The 19,770-nt window shown below is 44.1% G+C and overlaps 1 protein-coding gene across 1 annotated transcript in view; it reads left to right on the forward strand.

Moving 5' to 3' along the window:
* Positions 1–19,770, forward strand: part of HECTD4 (HECT domain E3 ubiquitin protein ligase 4) — a 467,625-nt gene that overhangs the window by 201,020 nt on the left and 246,835 nt on the right. Inside the window, 7 exon segments of the mRNA XM_030218637.1 lie at positions 761–880; positions 10,489–10,593; positions 12,075–12,238; positions 17,270–17,289; positions 17,292–17,505; positions 18,979–19,171; positions 19,351–19,455. Coding sequence (XP_030074497.1) covers positions 761–880; positions 10,489–10,593; positions 12,075–12,238; positions 17,270–17,289; positions 17,292–17,505; positions 18,979–19,171; positions 19,351–19,455 — 921 coding nt within the window.

Consider the following 19,770-nt stretch of genomic DNA (forward strand, 5'->3'; position numbering starts at 1 on the left):
CCCAAAAAAAAAAAAAAAAAAAAAAACCCACACACATAATATATTGTAAATTTATCATTTTATACTTGTATATACATATCTTTGTCCTGGATCTAAAGTACTAGTAAATAAGTTATGTAAGTGAGATCCAGAGCAAGAAATCAGCCGGATAGTGGAAAAATAGAGGAATCTGAGTTGAAGATTTGGCGTACCAACTCACAGCCCTGCTTTCCTCACTGAGGAAGTATTTTTGAATATTTCTTTTGTTCCTCCTTCTTTTCATCTTCATTTGATGACTCTAGCTTCTCATTCTAAAGAATTGCTGCCTTTTGGTTTCATATTGAAGCCTGTTATATAATATTTGAATGTTGGTATATCTTCCTTGTATTTTTGTTTTTTATTATCTTTACCTTACACCTTTAAATGCCTTTTCTATAAACATTACTGATGCCCAAGGCTGAGTTGTTTTAAAATGAATAGGAATACTTTTTATAGCATTCTTCTATACCTGTTTTTCTCCTTGCCCTTAACATTATTAATTGTTTGCAATGCATCTTTTACTTTTAAAGGAGAATGCTATCTCGAATGGAAGAAGCAAGCGAAGTAAATTCATTGCATGTTCTATGCTGGCACAGGCTAGCTATTTTTTTATTTCGATGGGAGCAGTCACACTATGTAGAAATTTGTATATTTAATTTTATATCCCATCCATAATATCTGTTAGTTTTATATGGTTTGTACTTTAATAGTGTAATAGCCTTTTGTGTGTGTGTTTTTTAAGCTGGTGATCTATGCAGGCCCTAACACAAACAGCAGGAAAGTTGCTGAATACGGAGGCAATACACTGGGATATGGCAGTCGGAGTGTCCTAGGAACTGGTTGGCCAAAAGACTTAGTCAAGGTATTGCCACCTAGTGCTTTTATTAAGGATAGGCCTAAATTCTGTGCTTCTGCTAATTAAAATAAAAAGAAATAAAAGTATATAATTTTGTACCCTGTCAGCACTTATTTAAACATGAGTTGTGTGTGTTACATCATACATGTATCACGTGTTCATGTTTACCTGCAGTAGAGGTCAGTCTCCAGGCCAGATTGTGGGGACTGGTTTGTATGCTGGGGAGAAAAAAATAAGTTATTGATATTTAAAAAAATAATCAAATCAATATCTAAAGTCCACAATATTGGAGGAAATCAAGTCCATAAATCCTAAGGAAAATCCATGAAAGACTCTGGCAAAAAAAAAAAGAAAAGTGATAGGTGATCCAGATTCAGCTATATTCTAAATGAGTTTATTCATTTGTCAGTCCCAGGGGAGATGAGAGCTATGCCCACCCCCCTTCCAGAAAAACTCCTCATAGCAATAAATGTCAGTTGTACCAGTTTAAAGAAAAAAAAAACAACAAACCTTGAACACAATATTTCCATTACTTAGCTTCCCACTAGTCCAGAACCAGTGCAAAGTTGTGTCCATCAACCAGCAGGTGGAGATAAAGAACTGAAAACTGAACTGAGACATCTCTCTCTTGGCATCCAGTCCAGCTCCTCAGTATTTTCTATCTCCAGCAGGTGGCTGGACACACTTTTCAGCCTCTGGTTCTGAGTGCTTTGCTCCTGGTCCAGTTGGTCAACTGATCCTCAGTTGAGCTTTGCAGGTGGCTTGAGTCTGCAGAGTTATATCTGGAGGTCTTAAGATTCATGTTTCTGGTACCCCACAAACTTCTTCCCCCCACCCCTTCATCTCTCCCCTGCTTCCTGTGGAGTTCTCCTTTTCCAGCACAACAACCTTTTAAAATAAAAAAAAAAAAAAAGGAGAATGAAAGAGGTTTACTGGAGTGCATGGGTCCAAAAGGGCACCTGGATGGAACAGGAGTCTTGGTGATCGATAAATTGCTTGGTGCTCAAGGTAATGTGGAATGCCTTATGCGACTTCTCTCCCTTTCTGGCTGGGGCCCCATAGAAAACTCATTCTATGACAAAGTGATTGTGTGGCTTATATCAACAAGCAGGGCGGGACCTGCAGTCATCTGATGGTAGAGGAGGCTACCTCCCTCATGAGTCGGGTGGAGAAAAATCTTTGCTGCTTGTCTGCAGCTCACATCGCTGGGTCTTTGAATGTGGAGGCAGACTTTCTTGGCAGGCACTCCTTGTTTCTGGGAGAATGGGAACTATCTAGTCAGGGGTTTCAGCTGGTAGTGGACTAGTGGGGTTCTCCACTTCTGGACCTGATGGTGAAGAAAAGGAATACCAAAGTGCCCAAGTTCTTCAGTTGTTGGAAAGAACCAGACTTGATGGTAGTTGATGCCCTACTGCAGCCCTGGCCAGAGACACATCTACTGTACGTTTTCTTTCTTTGGCCCATGGTAATCAGTGTGTTGAAAAGAATTGCATCTCACCAGGGGTTGAATAATTCTTTTAGCCCCAGATTGACTGCAGAGGCCGTGGTACGTGGACCTGATTCAGCTTCTGGACAGGGATTCTCTCCGTCATCCGCAAGTAGATGGCCTATGGAAGCAAGGTCTGGTGCTCATGGACGATCTGTGCCCCTTTGGTCTTTAGGCTGGGCTATTGAAAAGGCTTGGTTGAAACAAAAAGGTTATTCTGATTTGGCTATTGCCACCTTGCTTCAGGCTTGGAAACGCTCTGCATCCATGTCGTATGCAAGGTTATGGAGGACGTTTGAGGGACGGTTTCTGAGCACGGCCTTTCTCCCTTCTCTGCTCAGATTGTGCATTTCCTAGCATTTCTCCAGGCAGGTCTTCAGAAAGGATTGGTGTTGGGTTCTTTAAAAGTTCAGGTTGCAGAGCTTTGGCCTGTTTCAGGGGTCGACTACAGAAGATGTCTCTTGCAGCCCACCCGGATATTGTTTGTTTCTTATAGGGAGTGAGCTGCTTGTGGCTCCCCTTTTGCTTGCCATGTCCAGAGTGGAACCTTAATTTAATCCTCCGGGCTCTTCAGAAGCCTCCTATTGAGCCACTCCAGAAGGCCTCCTTGAAAGATCTCATGCTAAAGACAGCGCTCTTGGTGGCTAGTGCGTTGGCACGTATGGTTTTAGAGCTTCAAGCTCTTTCTTATCGGGATCCCTTTCTCTGCTTTGTGCTTTGTGCACCATTCCTTTCTTTCTTTTGAAAGTAGTATCAGCGTTTCAACTCAACTAATCAGTGGAGCTTCTGTCCTTTTGCAGAGAGGATGAAGAGGCTCAGTATTCTTCTGTGAAGCTTTTCAATGTGTATAGAGTTCTCATTAGATATCTGGAAGTCACAAATGATTTTTGCAAATCAGGAAGACTGTGCTTTTTGGTTAACAGAGGCTTGGCTTTATAGCTTCCAAGCCCTCAATTGCTAGATGTCTGAAGGAGACTATCTCGTGAGCTTATTTGCTTGTAGGGAAGCAAGTTCCTCAGGCCTTGCAAGCTGCTCATTCTACGAAGCGTACAGCGAGATCCTGGGTGGAGACTATCTTTCTCTGAATGGATATTTGCAATGTGGTCACATGGTAGATGTTATATACCTTTGCCAAGCACTATAGGGTGTATGTTGAGGCATTCTTGGGGTTGTGGGCCTTCGGTCCTCAGGTCAGCACCGCCAGGTTCCCACTAACTAGGGATTTACTTTTAAACATCCCACAGGTTCTAGAATAGTGGGAAGCTACGTAATAGAAGGAGAAATTAGGCCTTACCTGATAATTTTCCTTCCATTCGTCCTTCCTACTGTTTCAGAGGCCTCCCTGAGGTTTCTGAGATGTTTAGTCTGTGCTAAGTAATGGGTCAAATAATGACTGTCACCTTGCATGGTGTTTCCTGCATCTCTCTTGTTCTGTACAAGTTGTCCAGAGATGAGAGAGGTCCACACATTGTTTGCTCTTCTGATTGGTGTTAGGTTAGCTAGTTGTTTAAGATTGTTGTGTTTATTCTCAGTTTATCCTTACTGCTTGTCTGCTTAAATACTGAGGAGCTGTACTGGAAGCCAAGAGAGAGATGTCTCGGCTCAATTTTCAGTTATACATCTCCACTTGCTGGTTGATAGACACACCTATCCCACAAGTTCTGGAATAGTGAGAAGGACTAATGGAAATAAAATTATCAGGTAAGACCTAATTTACAGGAGAACTTAAGAAAAATCTATTCTACCCTGGGAAGTAACAAAGTTATTTGATTCCTCTTTTCTTGCAACTGTTTCTGAGAGCATCTAAATGTTTGATTAGAAAACAATTTATATCAGTTCTTGAAAAACATCTACTATAATAAAACTCACCCTCAATGTCCTGAGGACACTGACGTCAGTGAAGCCAAGCTCTGACTTCCTTCAAAAAGGTTCGAAGGTTCGTGGTGGTGAAGCCACCAAAATCGCTCCGGGCCCCGCCCTCGAGGGCGGAGCAATGGCAGAACAATGAAGGGGTTGGCAGGGAGGGAGGCGGGGGGGTGGGAAGTAGCTCCGGGCCCTACCCTCAAGGGCAGAGCAATGGCAGAACAACGAAGGGGTTGGCAGGGAGGCAGGCAGGGAGGCGGGGGGGTGGGAAATCGCTCTGGGCCCCGCCCTTGAGGGCGGAGCAATGGCAGAACAACGAAGGGGTTGGCAGGGAGGGGGTGGGGGTGGGAAATCGCTCCAGGCCCCACCCTCACGTCAATCGTCATGACGTTGGGGGCGGAGCAATGCCAGAACAACGAAGGGGTTGCCCAGGGACGGAGGGGGGTGTTGGCGACGAAAACCTTGGTAGCGCCCGTTTCATTTGCTCTGAAACGGGCTTCTTTTACTAGTTTTCAATAATCACTCTGAGCTTACATGACATAATTTAGAATTTAGTCTGCCATGCTTTTCAGTTCTTAGCGGAGTACAGTTGCAGGAAGCTGGATATTCTCCAAGGACAGCAGGTCTTATATTCTCACAATTGGGTAACGCGATCTCGCGTTGCCCGATCCAGAGCTTCTAACAAGCTTAAACAGAGCTTTGTGGAGCGCACAAGTCTCTCCACCGAACATGAGCAAGTGCCTTCCCGCCCGCCGTGAGAGCGTGGTTATCACAGTTATTTTTCTAACGCCATGAGGAGAACTTGCTTTTGTGGCGTCTCTTCACGTCCGGTCCGAAAAAGAGCTTTTTTGGTGCCTCTTGGCTTGTTTTTTCACCGCCTTTCGGTGTGCCCCTGCTCGAGTCTCCTTTTTCCCCCCTTGTATCTTTTTAGTTTGTTTTTTCCAAGTTTTAAGTTTCCTTTATTTTCCACATTTTAGGCTGCGTTTAGGCCTTGACTTTGGCTGGGTTTTTCCCTTGTCTTTTTCTGGTGCCTTGCCCCTTTTTTCGAGCACGATCGCTTCATTTGATTTGGCTGCGGAGGTTTTTCAGTCCATGTCCACTCAAGTTCCCAGTGGCTTCGAGCGCTATACCCGGTGCAGTCGGACCATCTCTGGCAAGGACACCCATTCTTGGTGTCTTCAGTGTTTAAGGCCCAACCATAGCCCTGCTAACTGTGTCCTCTGTCTTTGGATGAAGAAGTGGACCTAGATTGCCAGAGAGGATTCTTGGAGCCAGGTCCGATTCCTTGGTATCAACATTGAGGTCTGCACCGGCATTGGGAGCATCTACATGGCTGCTACTGTGCCTCTTGATACTGGGAGCAGTAGTGCATCGAGTGGGTCTCCACCTGTCTCGATGACGACTACTGCGCAGAGCCCCCGGGACCGTCCAGTGTTGGACCCGACCCCGAGGTGATGTGAAGATTCAATATCCTCTTCGGCACTGAGGAGCCTCGATGTCGAACTTCATGCAAAGGCCAAGAAGCATCAGCATTGATCATCCTTGACGCATGATGCCGGGAGCTCTGGGATGTTGAGGGATTCGTCACCTGAGAAGCGCCAGCGCCGGGAGGACTGCTCCCTCTCCATCCAGGAGGTTCCGATGCATCGGTCCCCTAGCAGCCAGGACCCAGCTCCCGTCTTGGCCTCATCAGTTCTGTTGCCTGTCTCAGAGCCGGTGCCTCAGCCTTTCACGGGCCTTGCTTCCTGAGCTGCTGGATGGCCTCTTGCATCGGTGTGCATCGGCATAAGGGATGCTTGCGCCTATCTTGCTGCCCATTGTGGCCCCGCTTGGCCCTCATCCTGTGGTGCGGCTTCTGATACCAGTGTCATATGCGGCTCCGATGTTGACTGCCACCCAAGCCGGTACCCCTTTGATGTCGGTGGAGGAAGCTTCGCCAGAGTCAAGTCGGAAGCTGACTCCTCAACACTCTTCTCGAGGACATGGCTCCTCTAAGTAAAGGCAGGCTCGGTCTCTGTCTTCCCATGAGGAGTTGCTGTCTAACACCTATGAGGACGTGCCCGGGGCCATAATATTAGAGGTCCTGGACTATGAGTCTCCTCCTAGAGAGGCTGTGACTGTCCCTCTCCACGAGGTACTCCAGGAAGTTCTTGTTTGAATTGGGAGTCCCCTCTGTCAGTTCCTGTCCTGCCGAAGAAGATTGGCACAATGTACCAGATCCATAGCACACCTGGATTTGATAAGCCCTAGTTGCCTGATCATTCCATGGTGGTGGAATCTGCCCTTAAAAGAGCCAGAAGTTCTAGAGACTATGCCTCGGCGCCACTAGGCAGAGAAGCTAGGACTTTGGGCTCTTTTAGGAGGAAAATGTTTCAGGCCTCAATTCTCGTGTTCCGTATACAATCTTGGAACACCAGAAGAGGAACGAAATGTACAATCAAAAATCTGTAATCATTGACCTTCTGTTTAGCTTTTACAGAATGTTCTACTAGTGGCTTGTCAAGCAACTGCCTTTTAATAGCACTCCTATATTCTATCAGACTTTTAGTAAATGCTCTTTTTGTTTTTTCCAATATATATTAAGCCACAGGGGCATATTGCTACATAAATCACTTTTTCCGTTTTACTGTTTGAAAAATCTCTCAATTTATATCTTTCATGAGTCACAGGGTGATAAAAGCATTTTGTTCTTAAGTTCACATCACACAGGGAACAACATCCACAAGGGAAATGACCTAATACATTATTAGAATAACCAGAGTGAATTAGAGATAATGTTGAGGGTGCCAAGCATATCTTTTAAATTATGATTCCTTTTATATGCTATTAAAAGGTTTTTATTCCTAAAATTGTCTGCATTCTGTACTGTGTGCCAGTGCTTCTTCAAAATCTTAACAATGTGTTTAGACAAATGATTAAAACCTAAGCTGCACACAAAATTCTATCCTCGTTTTTTTTCTCTTTGTATTTTAAGAGAGTATTTTGTTCTATTGTGGGTTTTCTGTAAAAACATTTCTCAACTGTAGTCTGTGGGTAACCCCTGACTAAAAATCGATTACCCATATCAATTGATTCTTTCACAGAATCTCTCTTTGGGGAACAGAGACACTGAAGGCGTAAAAACTGGCTATATGGTGAATTGGTTTTCAATGCTGTACTGTGACAGCTTGTAAAATGCAAAACTTTATAGTGTCATTTGGTTTTCTATATATAACAGTTTCTATTTTACCACACTTCTTGATAAGAATGCCCAGAAATAGGATTTCCTTCTTATGTCATTTTAAATTTCAAATTTGGATCACACTGGTTGATCCAAGTATGAAACTCAAGCAGATCTTGCTCATTGCCTTTCCACACAAAGAAAATATCATCAATATAAGGCTTCCAATGAGATACATTATCTTTGAAAACCAATTTACCATATAGCCTCCGGGCGATCTGGAACACTGTAAAGGCTTTCAGAGATTGGCTGTCTCGCCAAATTATACTCATTCAAATGGACAATCAGGTTGCCATGTATTACCCAGATAAGCAGGGATCACGCCCTCTGTGTCAGGAGGCTGTCTGGATGTGGCGCTCAGCTCTGCGACATGGGCAAAAACAACAGGCTGGCCGACAGACTGAGCAGTGTTATGCAACCGCATGAGTGGTCCCTCAACATGGGCGTTTGCTGAGAGATGTTCGGAGTGTGGGGCACCCTCTCAGTGGAACCCTTTGCCACTCACATAAATCACGGAGTCACTCAGTTCTGTTCCAGGCTTCAGGCTCATGACAGACTAGCATCGGATGCCTTCCGTCTTCATTGGGGACAGGTGTTCTGTGTGCGTATCCTCCCATTCCTCTTTTGGGGAAGACTTTGCTGAAACTCAGGCAAGACCATGCTCTCGATCGCGCTGGTTCCCTCTGCTTCTGGAGTTATCCTCCGAAGAACTGTGGAGAATGGAGTGTTTTCCGGACCTTATGACTCAGAACAAGGGATCTCTTCTGCATCCCAAATTTCAGTCTCTGGCCCTCACAGGCTGGATGTTGAGAGTCTTTTGGAGGGTGTCTCCCTGGTGTTGCTGGCTTCCAGGAAAGATTCCACCAAGAGGTGTTACTCTTTTAAATGGAGGAGGTTTGCTATCTGGTGTGAGGGCAAGGCCCTAGATCCCCTCTCTTGTCCTACACAGACCCTGCTTTAATACTTTCTATATCTTTCCGATTCTGCCCTCTGTCAGACCTCCACTTGTCATGGAACCTCACTGTTGTTCTCACCCAGCTGATGAAAGCTCCTTCTAAGCCGCTGAATTCCTGCTATCTTAAGTACTTGACCTGATTGGTCATTTTCATTGTTGCTGTTAACTTCAGCTCATAGGGTCAGTGAGTTTCAGGCACTAGTAGTGGATGCATCTTGTACTGTTTCATCACAACAGAGTAGTTCTCTGCACGCACCCTAAGTTCCTGCTAAAGGTCGTATCTGAGTTCCATCTGAACCAGTCGATTGTCTTGCCAACATTCTTTCCCTGACCTCATGCCTATCCTGGCGAAATCACTTTGCACACCTTGGACTGCAAGCAAGCATTGGCCTACTTACTACATGGAGTAGACCGGGCCCCACAGACAGTCCACCCAACCTTTTATTTCTTTTGATCCCAATAGGATAGGGGTCACCATCAGGAAACATACCATTTCTAATTGGCTGCAGATTGCATTTCCTTCACTTATGCCCAGACTGGGCTGACCATCAGCCATGGCTGCTTCGGTATAGCCCACTTGCAATTAACCTTCATTGAAGAAATTTGCAAGGCTGCAATGTGGTCGTCAGTCCACACATTCACATCACACTACTGCCCTGAGCAGCATGCCCCACGTGACAGCTGGTTTGGGCAGACTGTGTTGCAGAATCTGTTTTGGGTCTAGAATCCAACTCCACTCTCTTAGCCCATTTTATTCTGTTCCAGGCTGCGCTCTCATTCAGATTGTATATAGTTTCAGGTTAATCTGCGTTATGTCCTCGCCGTGGCGAGGCCCAATTGACCAGTGTTTGTTGTTTTTGGTGATCCTAGGGATTCCCCACTTGTGAGACTAGATAGGCCTGCTTGTCCTCTGAGAAAGTGAAAATACTTGCCTGTAGCAGGTATTCTCCAAGGATACAAGGCCTTATATTCTCACAATCTCTCCCACCTCCCCTTGGAGTTTTTTCCTTTATTATTTTTCCTTTTTTGCTGTTATACTCAACTGAGGTGACCACGTTTGTGTGGTGGGTGGGAAGGCACTCACATATGCGCGTTGGAGCATGTCTCACGCTCCACAAAGCTCTTCTTAAGCTTGTCATACGATCCGGACAGGGCAATGTGGCCTGTGTTACCCACTTGTGAGAATATAAGGTCTGCTGTCCTTGGAGGATACCTGCTACAGGTAAGTATCTTCGCTTCATAGCTGGAAGCACCATTTCTAAATCAGAATGTTCCAAAAGCGCAGAAGCATCCAGGGTATCCATAGAAGGAGATTCCACATTTTGTACCTTATGAAGCTTTTGTTTTTTTTCTAAAGATGGTAGATAATATAATCTTGTAACAGGGGGATTGGTTCCATTGAAATCTTAAGACCTCTATATCTCTTGGACAGATGGCAATTACACAAGGAAAATCAGTCAGTCTTATATTATAACTTCTAGTGACATTTTCTAGTTCCTCACCCTTAGAAACATCAACTAACTTCATCTTCATTTCTTCTCTATTACTTTAAGCAGAGAAATGAACTATGTATTTTTTCCATCTTAGTAACTTTCATCTGAAAGTTTTGAGTAAGAAAATTGACCTGGGAAACCAACACCTTTCCCAGGTCCAAAGTCACCTTCCAGTTAGTCCAAAGTGACCAAAGGAGGTCAGGTTAATGTAAACTTCCGATAAAGAGAGACCTGAAGACGCCAAACCTAGAGAAATGACAAATCCAGTGTCCAATGAAAATATACTTTGGGAGGAAGTGATGTTATCTAGCTTCATGGCTGAAAGTAACTCCCAGTGGAGTACAAAAAATGACACGCGAGTGGGTGTGCTTTCCCTGATGTTTTTTATATAATTTTGTTTTTTTAGTTTTTATTTTTTGTTTTTGTTAGTCATCTTCGCTGGTTTGTTCCCTGATGTGCAGCCAGCAGAAAACTGCTGATTTACAGGACTTTGCATATTATATCTGTTTACTGTTTTAAAAATAGTTTAATATTTAGTTATGTAAAATATTATTCTGTTCCCCTCCCCCCCCCCCACACATTTTCCCCCATTTTAAGGTGGAAGGGGATACAGTTACCTTTTCCTTTGAAATGAGAAGTGGTCGTGAACACAACACACCAGACAAGGCTATGTGGGGATTTGCATGCACTGTTAGAGCCCAGGTAAATTGCTGTACTGTTATCATTGTTAATTGAAGATTATACGTAGAGCTCTGCCTCTACAGAACATTAATGTCCATATTCCAATTTTTGCATAAAAAGAAGTAACTGTTAAATTAAAAATGAGTAGCATTTATATAAATAGCTTAAGTATGGATAGCCTTGATATTTGTGTAGCTTTAGTCTGCTATAGTAGAGAGTTTTAGGAGAGTGATATAGGGAATTGATAGTGCTCTTTGTGGGTTTTGAGCCTGTAAGTTCTGGGCTGGCATTTCTTTAGTGTAGTAAAGCTTGTCCTCATACTTGCTATAAGTTATTGGCCAGATTTTCAGTTGATATGTGAACTAAGTTAAACCATATCAACTGAAAATCTGGCCAATAACTTATAGCAAGTATGAGGACAAGCTTTACTACACTAAAGAAATATGTGATTTAGTGCCGTTATCAGTATAGGTAGCAAGCACTGAATCTTTCGAGCATGAGTTGAGGCAGTTTACAAACAATTGTACGGGTACTTGCGCTGTGTCTAATGGGTTCACAATCTAAGTAGTATATTGTATCCATTTAGTGGCAAAATATCACTGCTAAACAGATAATTCATGGTGCCATTCTTTGATGACTTTCATTTGAATGAGGTGTACATTATGATACTGCATGATTTTCTTCTTTGCTCCTCGTCTAACCCGGCTCTCAACTGTTTGGATATTATTAGGCTTTTTAAAAATAACCCAATACTATTTGTATAATTTTTAAAAATTTATGGATAGGGGAGTTAAGTTGATACCTGCATAGAATTTCTTTTGAATATGAGGTCTTACACAAAATTTTAATACATTCAAGTCGTGATTTTGTTTAAAAGAAGAAGCTATATCTATGAGACAGGTTTTTAAAAGGCTAGAGCAGTGATTCCCAAACCTGTCCCAGAGGAACCCTAGCCATTCAGGTTTTCAGGATATCCACAAAGAATATTCTTGAGATTGCTTTTGCGTACCAGGGAGGCAGTGTTTGCAATCTGGCACACAAATTAACCACTGAAGAGTGGTTGGGGAATTTCAATCTGTCATGCATATTCATTGTCGATAACCTGAAAATCTAGCTGGCGGGGGGTTCCCCCAAAGCAGGTTTGGGAACCCCTGGTCTAGAGAATTCTAGGGCATTAAGTGCTTTGAAGCAACTTGTCATGCCTAAAGACAGAAGACAGGTAGTTTCAATCATTGTTCCAGCTTAAGTGCAATTGACAGCGAGTATTTAAAACTTGTGAGAAATAGGATTTGGATCTGCTCTGTTTCAAATTCACTACTTTGTCATTCCAGTTGCCCATTGTAAGTTGACAGTATGTTATAGGATCTTACTTTATTTGTACTATGCAACAGTTATCCATTTCCTTGTTTAGTACATGGTTTTGAATGGTTAAGTGTTTTTAACGTAATAATTTTCAAATGACTTACTGAAGTGAACATTTTGTGTTTTCATCCTCTTCCTAGGAGTCCTCAGAAGATGTTTCTGGAGGTCTTCCCTTCCTGGTAGACCTAGCTTTAGGTCTGTCTGTTCTGGCATGTTCCATGCTAAGAATCTTATATAATGGACCAGAAATTACCAAAGAAGAAGAAACGTGTCATGAACTATTAAGATCTAAACTTCTACAGAGGTAGAGCACTTGATTTTATTCTGACTGTATTTTCATGTTTCAGTTGTATTAATATACCAATCACACCTCATTCAACCATCATCCTTCCCTGAAAAACATATAACAAAAAATATATAACACAAATATCACAAAAGAAATTGGTCTTAATATTCCAGAGTCTGTCTGACAATTCCACTCAGCAATTTGAGAGCGGAAAATTCCATTTTTGTGTTTACAGTGTCATTCTTCCAAATAACGTGGCTATTGTGTTAAATCATTTTGTGTTCAGATATACTCTTGCATTGCATCTGTAGAACACCACTTAGCAACCAATAGGCACAATAATATATCTTTTATCCTCCATAAACATTATACACAAGAAACCTTGGCACATAAGTTGTCTAGTCATCCCAGTGTATTTTGCTGTACTCTCAGGTTCCTCAGTGGTTTATGTTAATATCAATTTGGTATTCTGCCTAAAAATAAATATAGATGGCTGTCTAGGCAATGTACAATAGACTAAACCAGTGTTCCCCAAGTCCAGTCTTGGAGTAGCCCTTGCCAGTCAGGTTTTCAGGATATCCACAATGAATATGCATGAACTTGATTTACATATACTGCCTCCATTATATGCAAATCTGTTTCTTGCACATTCATTGTGGGTATCCAGAAAACCTGACTGGCAAGGGGTACTCTAGGACCGGACGAGAGAGAGAGAGATCAGAATCAATCTATATTCATTCAAGGATTGGGTTGATAGGTAGTTTAGAAGCCCGGTGTGCAATGCTCTGAACCTGAAAGCCAATACCTTCAGTGTGTGCAGCAACAGGGAGCCAGTACAGTTGATGAAGTAATGGGGAAACATGGTCTCTTCTCTTTACATTACAAAGGAGTTGTGAGGCTGTGTTTTGTAAAGATGGTAGCCTTTTAAAATTTAGATGTGTAATACCAGCATAAATGGCATTCCATGGCATCCCACAGATCAATCCAGAGACTTGTGGGTTGTGTCCCTCTACCAGCAGATGGAGATAGAGAGAACATCCTAGGTTTGCTATATGTGGACCTGTGCAGCCAGCTGAACCTCAGTATTCTCTCTATCTAGCAGGTGGAGGGACATCTCTGTGCAGCTCTTGTTTGATCTGGCTACTGGTGTCCTTTGGATCTGGTTACCACAGACAGGGGTTGAGTGACTGTTTGCAGCTTGCGGTGTATACCTGGTGGTGCCAGGTCCCTCCCGGTCTCCCCCTACCTTTCCTCTGTCGCCCGGGGCTATTGGCCCGATCAGGTGTTTCCTTTCTCTCCTGACTAATAAAAAAAAAAAATAAAAAAAAGGTAAAGAGACTTTGTTTTTGTTTAATCATACGGAGGAACTAGACGTTCTGCCGAGTCAGTTTTGGGGCAGTGCCTTCTGAGGCGGCTAAGTGCATGTGGCGGTTGATAGACAATAGGTTCAGCGCGCTTCTGTGGCACAGACTCCGATGGAGGGAAGCGATGTACAGGGAGCAGGGGAGTCCCTTGCAGTTCGTTTTTCCCCAGATTTTGTTTTATTAATGCACAATGCCTTTCTTTTGAAGAAGTCAGGAGCTTCTCTTCAGGCAGCCCCGACTCTTCCTCAGCAAACTTCGGTAGCTGCAGCCTCTCAGTCTTTCCTGCCAAAATGTCCCCAGGTGGAGATTTTGGATCCTGAGGAGCTATCTGACACAGATGGCCCGGTTTTGTCTCCGGGCTCTCCCTCAGAATCTTTGGATTTGGCAGATGAGGTCACCTTACCCTCTGAGGAGGAGGATGATCCGACGGCTGCCCGCCTTTTTCGCAGGGAACAGCTTCCCTCCCTGATTGTTAGGGCTTTTGAGGTTTTGGCCATTTCCCCCCTGAATCGTCGGGGAACAGATCTGGTGCCCTCTATTATGTCTGGCACCAAATACCCACCTCGTTCCTTTCACGTGCATGAGGCCATGAAGATCCTTATTTTGGCGCAGTGGGTTACACCGGACAGTGGGCTTAAGGTTGCCTAGAGCTATGCCGCGTCTTTACGCGCTACCTGCTCCTGATTTAGACTTGCTGAAGGTCCCTACGGTGGATTCCTTAAATGCAGTGGTCACTAAGAAAACCACTCTCCCTGTGGAGGGGTGCACGACGCTCAAGGACCCTCAGGATCTTAAGTTGGAGACTTGCTTGAAGCTGCCCTTGAGGTAGCGGCCCTTTCCCTGCAGGCCTCAGTTTGTGGCTTCTATGCGGCACGGGCATGCTTATCATGGGTGCAGAAAGTCTCCTCTCCAGAAGATCTCGTGGCTGTTTTGCCAGCCTTGGAGTTCGGTTTAGCCTTCCTTGCGGATCTTCTTTATGATCTTTTGAGGGCTTTGGCGAAGAAGGTTTCCCTAGTGGTCACCATGCGTCGCTGGCTGTGGTTGCGGCATTGGGCTGCAGACGTGGCTTCTAAGTCACGTTTAGCAAGGCTTCCTTTTAGGGGAAAGCTTTTGTTTGGGACAGACTTAGAACAGGTCCACATTTGTACAACCGGCGGGACCTAAACCTAAGTTTAGGGATACATGGTGTTATCGTCCAGGTCGCGGGGCCTCTTTTCAGAGAGTAAGGTCTTCTTAGAGGCCTCAGCCCTTTTGAGGTGACAGACGGGCCTTTCCGGTAACAGAAACCAGCCCGCAGCCAGATCTGCCCAATGATGAGCCCTGGTCCATATCCAGCCGGTTATTGGGGGCAGACTGTCCCTTCCTGGTGGAGTGGACCAGGGTAACATCCGATGAATGGGTCTTGGAGGTTATCAGAGACAGCTACAAGTTAGAATTGGCTCGTCCAATAGTAGACTCTTTTCTGGAATCTCCTTGCAAATGTTCCGCCAAGGTGCAGGCCGTTCAACACACCCTCCTCAACTTACAACAGCTGGCTGCCATCCAGCCCGTACCCCCATCAGGAAGAGGGTGCGGTCGATACTCCATTTATTTTGTGGTGCCAAAAAAGGGCGGTTCTTGGCGACCTGTCTTAGATCTGAAATGCGTCAACAGGTCCTTACGGGTTTGGCTTTTCGGCATGGAAACTCTCCGATCGGTGATCGCAGCGGTACAGCCAGAGGAGTTTTTGACCTCTCTCGATCTTAAAGAGGCCTATTTACACATTCCAATCTGGCCTCTCCATAGGCGCTTTCTTCGCTTTGCAGTGCTCGGTCGTAATTTTCAATTCAAAGTGATGCCCTTCGGCCTAGCCACAGTGCCTCTGACCTTTTCCAAGGTCCTGGTAGTAGTGGCGGCCTATCTCAGGAAGGAAGGGATTCAGGTCCATCCCTATCTAGACGACTGGCTTGTGCGGGCGTCTTCTTTCGAGTAGAGTCGGCAGGCAACTGACAAAGTGGTCGTGTTGCTTCAGTTGCTTGGTTGGGTGATCAACTTCCCAGAGTGCAGCGTAATGCCTTCCCAAATTCTGGAATACTTGGGGGTGTGCTTCGATACCTGAACAGGGATAGTTTCTCTTCCTTCAGCTCGAGCACAACGGTTACAGGCTCAGTTACGAGCGCTGTTTCAAACTCCGAACCCGCGGGCTTGGGACTATATACAAGTTCTAGGTTCCATGGCCTCCACCTTGGACATGGTAAAATGGGCCAGAGCTCACATGCGCCCCCTCCAGTGGCACCTTCTGAGCCGTTGGTCTCCTCTCTCGGAGGATTATGAGGTTCGGGTGCCATGTTCGGCCCGTCTTCACACAATCTTGCACTGGTGGTTCATTCAAAAGAATCTGGTGTCGGGCATTCCTCTGGCAACCCCGGACTGAAAGATAGTGACCACGGATGAGTCACTGTCTGGCTGGGGGGCTCATTGCCTGCACCAGATGGCCCAGGGCGTTTGGACTTCGACGGAGGCGTCGTGGTCCATCAACCGCTTGGAGTTACGGGCGATTTGTCTGGCCCTTCAGGAGTTTCTCTCTTCTTTGCAGTTGCCCAGTTCAAGTTCTTTCATAGAATGTGACGGCGGTCGCCTACATCAGTGGGGAGCCAGGAGTGCACCTCTTGCGCGCGAGGTGGCTCTGATGTGCCGTTGGGCAGAGACTCATCTCTCTTTCTTGACAGCGGCTCATATAGTGGGGTTACAGAGTGTGCAAGCGGACTTTCTCAGTCGCCACCAGTTGGAGCAGGGGGAGTGGACGCTCTCCCCTCTGGCCTTTGATGAGATAACTGCCCATTGGGTGATGCCAGAAATGCACTTCAGGCAGGCGGACCCAGGCCCAACCCCCCTTACCTGTTATACTTGTGGTTGTAAATGTGAGCCCTTCAAACCCACCAGAACCCACTGTACCCACATGTAGGTGACCCCCTTCACCCCTTAAGCCTATGGTAGATGTTGTACAGTCCGTGGGAGTGGGTTTTGGATGGGGATTTAGGCTCAGCACGCAAGGTAAGGGAGCTATGCACCTGGGAGCAATTTGTGAAGTCCACTGCAGTGGCCCCTAGGGTGCCTGGTTGGTGTCCTGGCATGTGAGGGGTCTAGTGCACTATGAATGCTGGCTCCTCCCTCGACCAAAGGGCTTGGATTTGGTCGTTTCTGAGATAGGCGTCCTTGGTTTCCATTATCGCTGAAAACTGGGGGATGACCATCTCTAAGGTCGACTAAATGTTGGGATTTGGGCGTCCCTGACTGTATTATCGAAACGAAAGATGGCCGCCCATCTTGTTTCGATAATACGGGTTTCCCTGCCCCTTCACGAGGACGTCCTGCGAGGATGCCCTCAGGAAAACATGGGCGCCCCATTCGATTATGCCTCTCAGTGCGGGTGTACCTTTTTCTTTGTCGTTATGTTGTAACTGTCCGCAAACTGTTTACTTAGAAATCTGTTGTCAGACAAACTCTAAGGCATTATTTTAGATAAAGAGTATAACTTGCACAGCTCAAACCATTATAATCTGGTGCCCACCCAGACGTTCCTAAAAACTGGGTCTGGCTATGCTATTGATACATAGGTGAGTTACGAGTCATGTTTGGGAAGAAAACCAAATCAGCTTCCAGTGTATCTTCATTCACTTCTGTCTTTTTTTTTCTTTTTTTCTAGGTGTCAGTGGCAAGTAGAAGCTATGGTGCAATATCTCCTGCTCTTACTCCAAGCCCTTCTCCTCCGCTTCCTCTTACCATAGAAGAAGACAGAGAATTCATATATCCTGCTGATATATTAGTGCCTCCAGTAGGCAATTATTTTGATCTGCCAAGGATTCGGCTACCTCCTGGAATCATGATAAAGCTCAGGGAAATATCTGGACGTGCCCGACCTCAGTTCAGACCCAGTATAAAGTATGTGTGTAATGCTTCTCCTCGCCTCTGTTTCACTAACATCATATAACTGGTTATTAATATTGTTGTGTCTTCAGATTTATGTATGTGTATTTTCAGATTTGTTTAGGGTGTGCTTTGCTACGTTTTGCCTTAATACTTAAATGTCTAGTGCTTTCTGGTCATGTAACTCTTATGAACCTTACCCTGCAGAGTGGAATCTGGATGTTTGGAGTTCATATAACAATTTTATTTATTTATTTATTTATTTGTTACATATGTATCCCACATTTTCCCACCTATTTGCAGGCTCAATGTGGCTTACATAGTACCGTAAAGGCGTTCGCCAAGTCCAGTAGAGAAACAAATACATGGTGGTGATGTGGTCGATTAAGGTTCAGGCACAATGGAGATTGAAGAGAGGAGAGGTTATATAGTGTCCATTACGAGCTTTGGTTTTGCTGTGTTGCAGAGTGTAGGCATTTATGTTGGGTCAGTAGGGTATGTCTTTTTGAACAGGTTGGTTTTTAGTGATTTCCTGAAGTTTAGATGGTCGTAGATTGTTTTCACAACTTTTGGCAGTTCGTTCCATAATTGTGTGCTTATACAGGAAAAGCTGGATGCATAGGTTGTTTTGTAGTTGAGTCCTTTGCAGTTTGGATAGTGGAGGTTTAGGTATGTTCGTGATGATCTGGTTGTGTTTCTGGTTGGTAGATCTATGAGATCTGTCATGTAGCCTGGGACTCCGCCGTAGATAATTTTGTGGACCAGGGTGCAGATTTTGAAAGCAATACGTTCTTTCATTGGGAGCCAGTGCAGCTTTTCTCAGAGGAGTTTGGCACTTTCGAATCGTGTTTTACCAAATATCCACCTGGCTGCTGTGTTTTGAGCGATCTGGAGTTTCTTTGTGAATTGTTCTTTACATCCCACATAGATTTGTAAACAGATTCAGATAAGTTGGTTATGGCTGTAACATTTTTGTGCACGAGTTCTCTCTTAACCCTCTCCTCTTCCCATCCCTTGCAGCAGTACCAATAGTGACACCACTAGTGGTAGTGAACAAAGATGCCTCTGCAGTGCTTTGGCAGCAGTGTGTATCTGCACCAAATTTTAGAGTAACTTACTAGTGTAGTGTTTGTTGGAGCCTGTCTTCAGAGTCCCTTCTCTAGGTTTCATTTTTCTGATGCATAAGTCCTTGCTTCTTATGTTAGAATCCCCCAAATGTGTCTAACACTACCATTAAACTTTTTTTTTTTTACTTTGGTAACTGTAGTTATCAGCCTTGCAGAATAATACCATGGATCTTCATCACCCTCCCCTATCTAGACTGGAAAACTTAACTACAAGGAATATATTGAAAAGAACATTTGTGAAAAAAAGAGAATTATTCTGTCAAACATAGCCATTTTCTTGAGTTCTGGAAATATTTTAGATTGCCTTTTTATATTGTCATTGAGTGATATTTTTGCTGATCACTTTCTGTGTTGATCACAGGGAAGTGATTCAGCCAGATGTCATGGAAGAAATGGTAGTGTCATGTGTAATTAAACACTTGAACTTGGTGGATGCTCTTCAGTCCCTGATAAACTTTCAATATCGAGAAGAGCATGTTGAGGAATACGATTTACTGTGTAAAATTATAGGAGAAACCTTCAAGAAACTCAATGCCATGGAGAGGCAGTTACAGGTAGGAATACTAAGGAATGGTATTCAGGGAATTTATGTTGTTGTTTAGCTCTTTAACTAGTAAATCTACTATTTACTATGTAATTCATGAAAGCTATTGATGTTTTTTAGAAAGCTAATAGTTTTTTTTTTTTTTTTAATATATTCAGTCAATGTTGGTTTTATATTACATGTATCAAGAGTGTTGCAGAATTGGAACAGAAGTGGCAAAGTGAGGTGGAAGATGCCCTGAGTGGAAAACTGGAGAACAATTTGCCATTCTTTTATGACTATCATTTTAATGAGGTGAGCATTATCATACAGCTTGCTTTTCTTCATGTGATTGCATTCATTGTTCCAGTGCTTTGTATCAATATGTTTGATAGTCATCTACATGCTTTATATTTTTAAAAAAGCGCATTTTCATTTATAATTGCTGGATAAATAATGATGATTCTATATTATAGTTTGGAAATCTAGATTTGAAAGTTAAATTGGTGTTTTGCTTTAACATCTGTTCCTATACCTTTGGATGCAGCAGCATCACAGAGGATAATTACATACAGGCTTATAGTGATTGAGAAGGAAGTCTGAGTACCATGGATCTTTCCATGAGTTACA

Source organism: Microcaecilia unicolor, chromosome 11 (assembly GCF_901765095.1).
Source record: "Microcaecilia unicolor chromosome 11, aMicUni1.1, whole genome shotgun sequence".
NCBI lineage: Eukaryota > Metazoa > Chordata > Amphibia > Gymnophiona > Siphonopidae > Microcaecilia > Microcaecilia unicolor.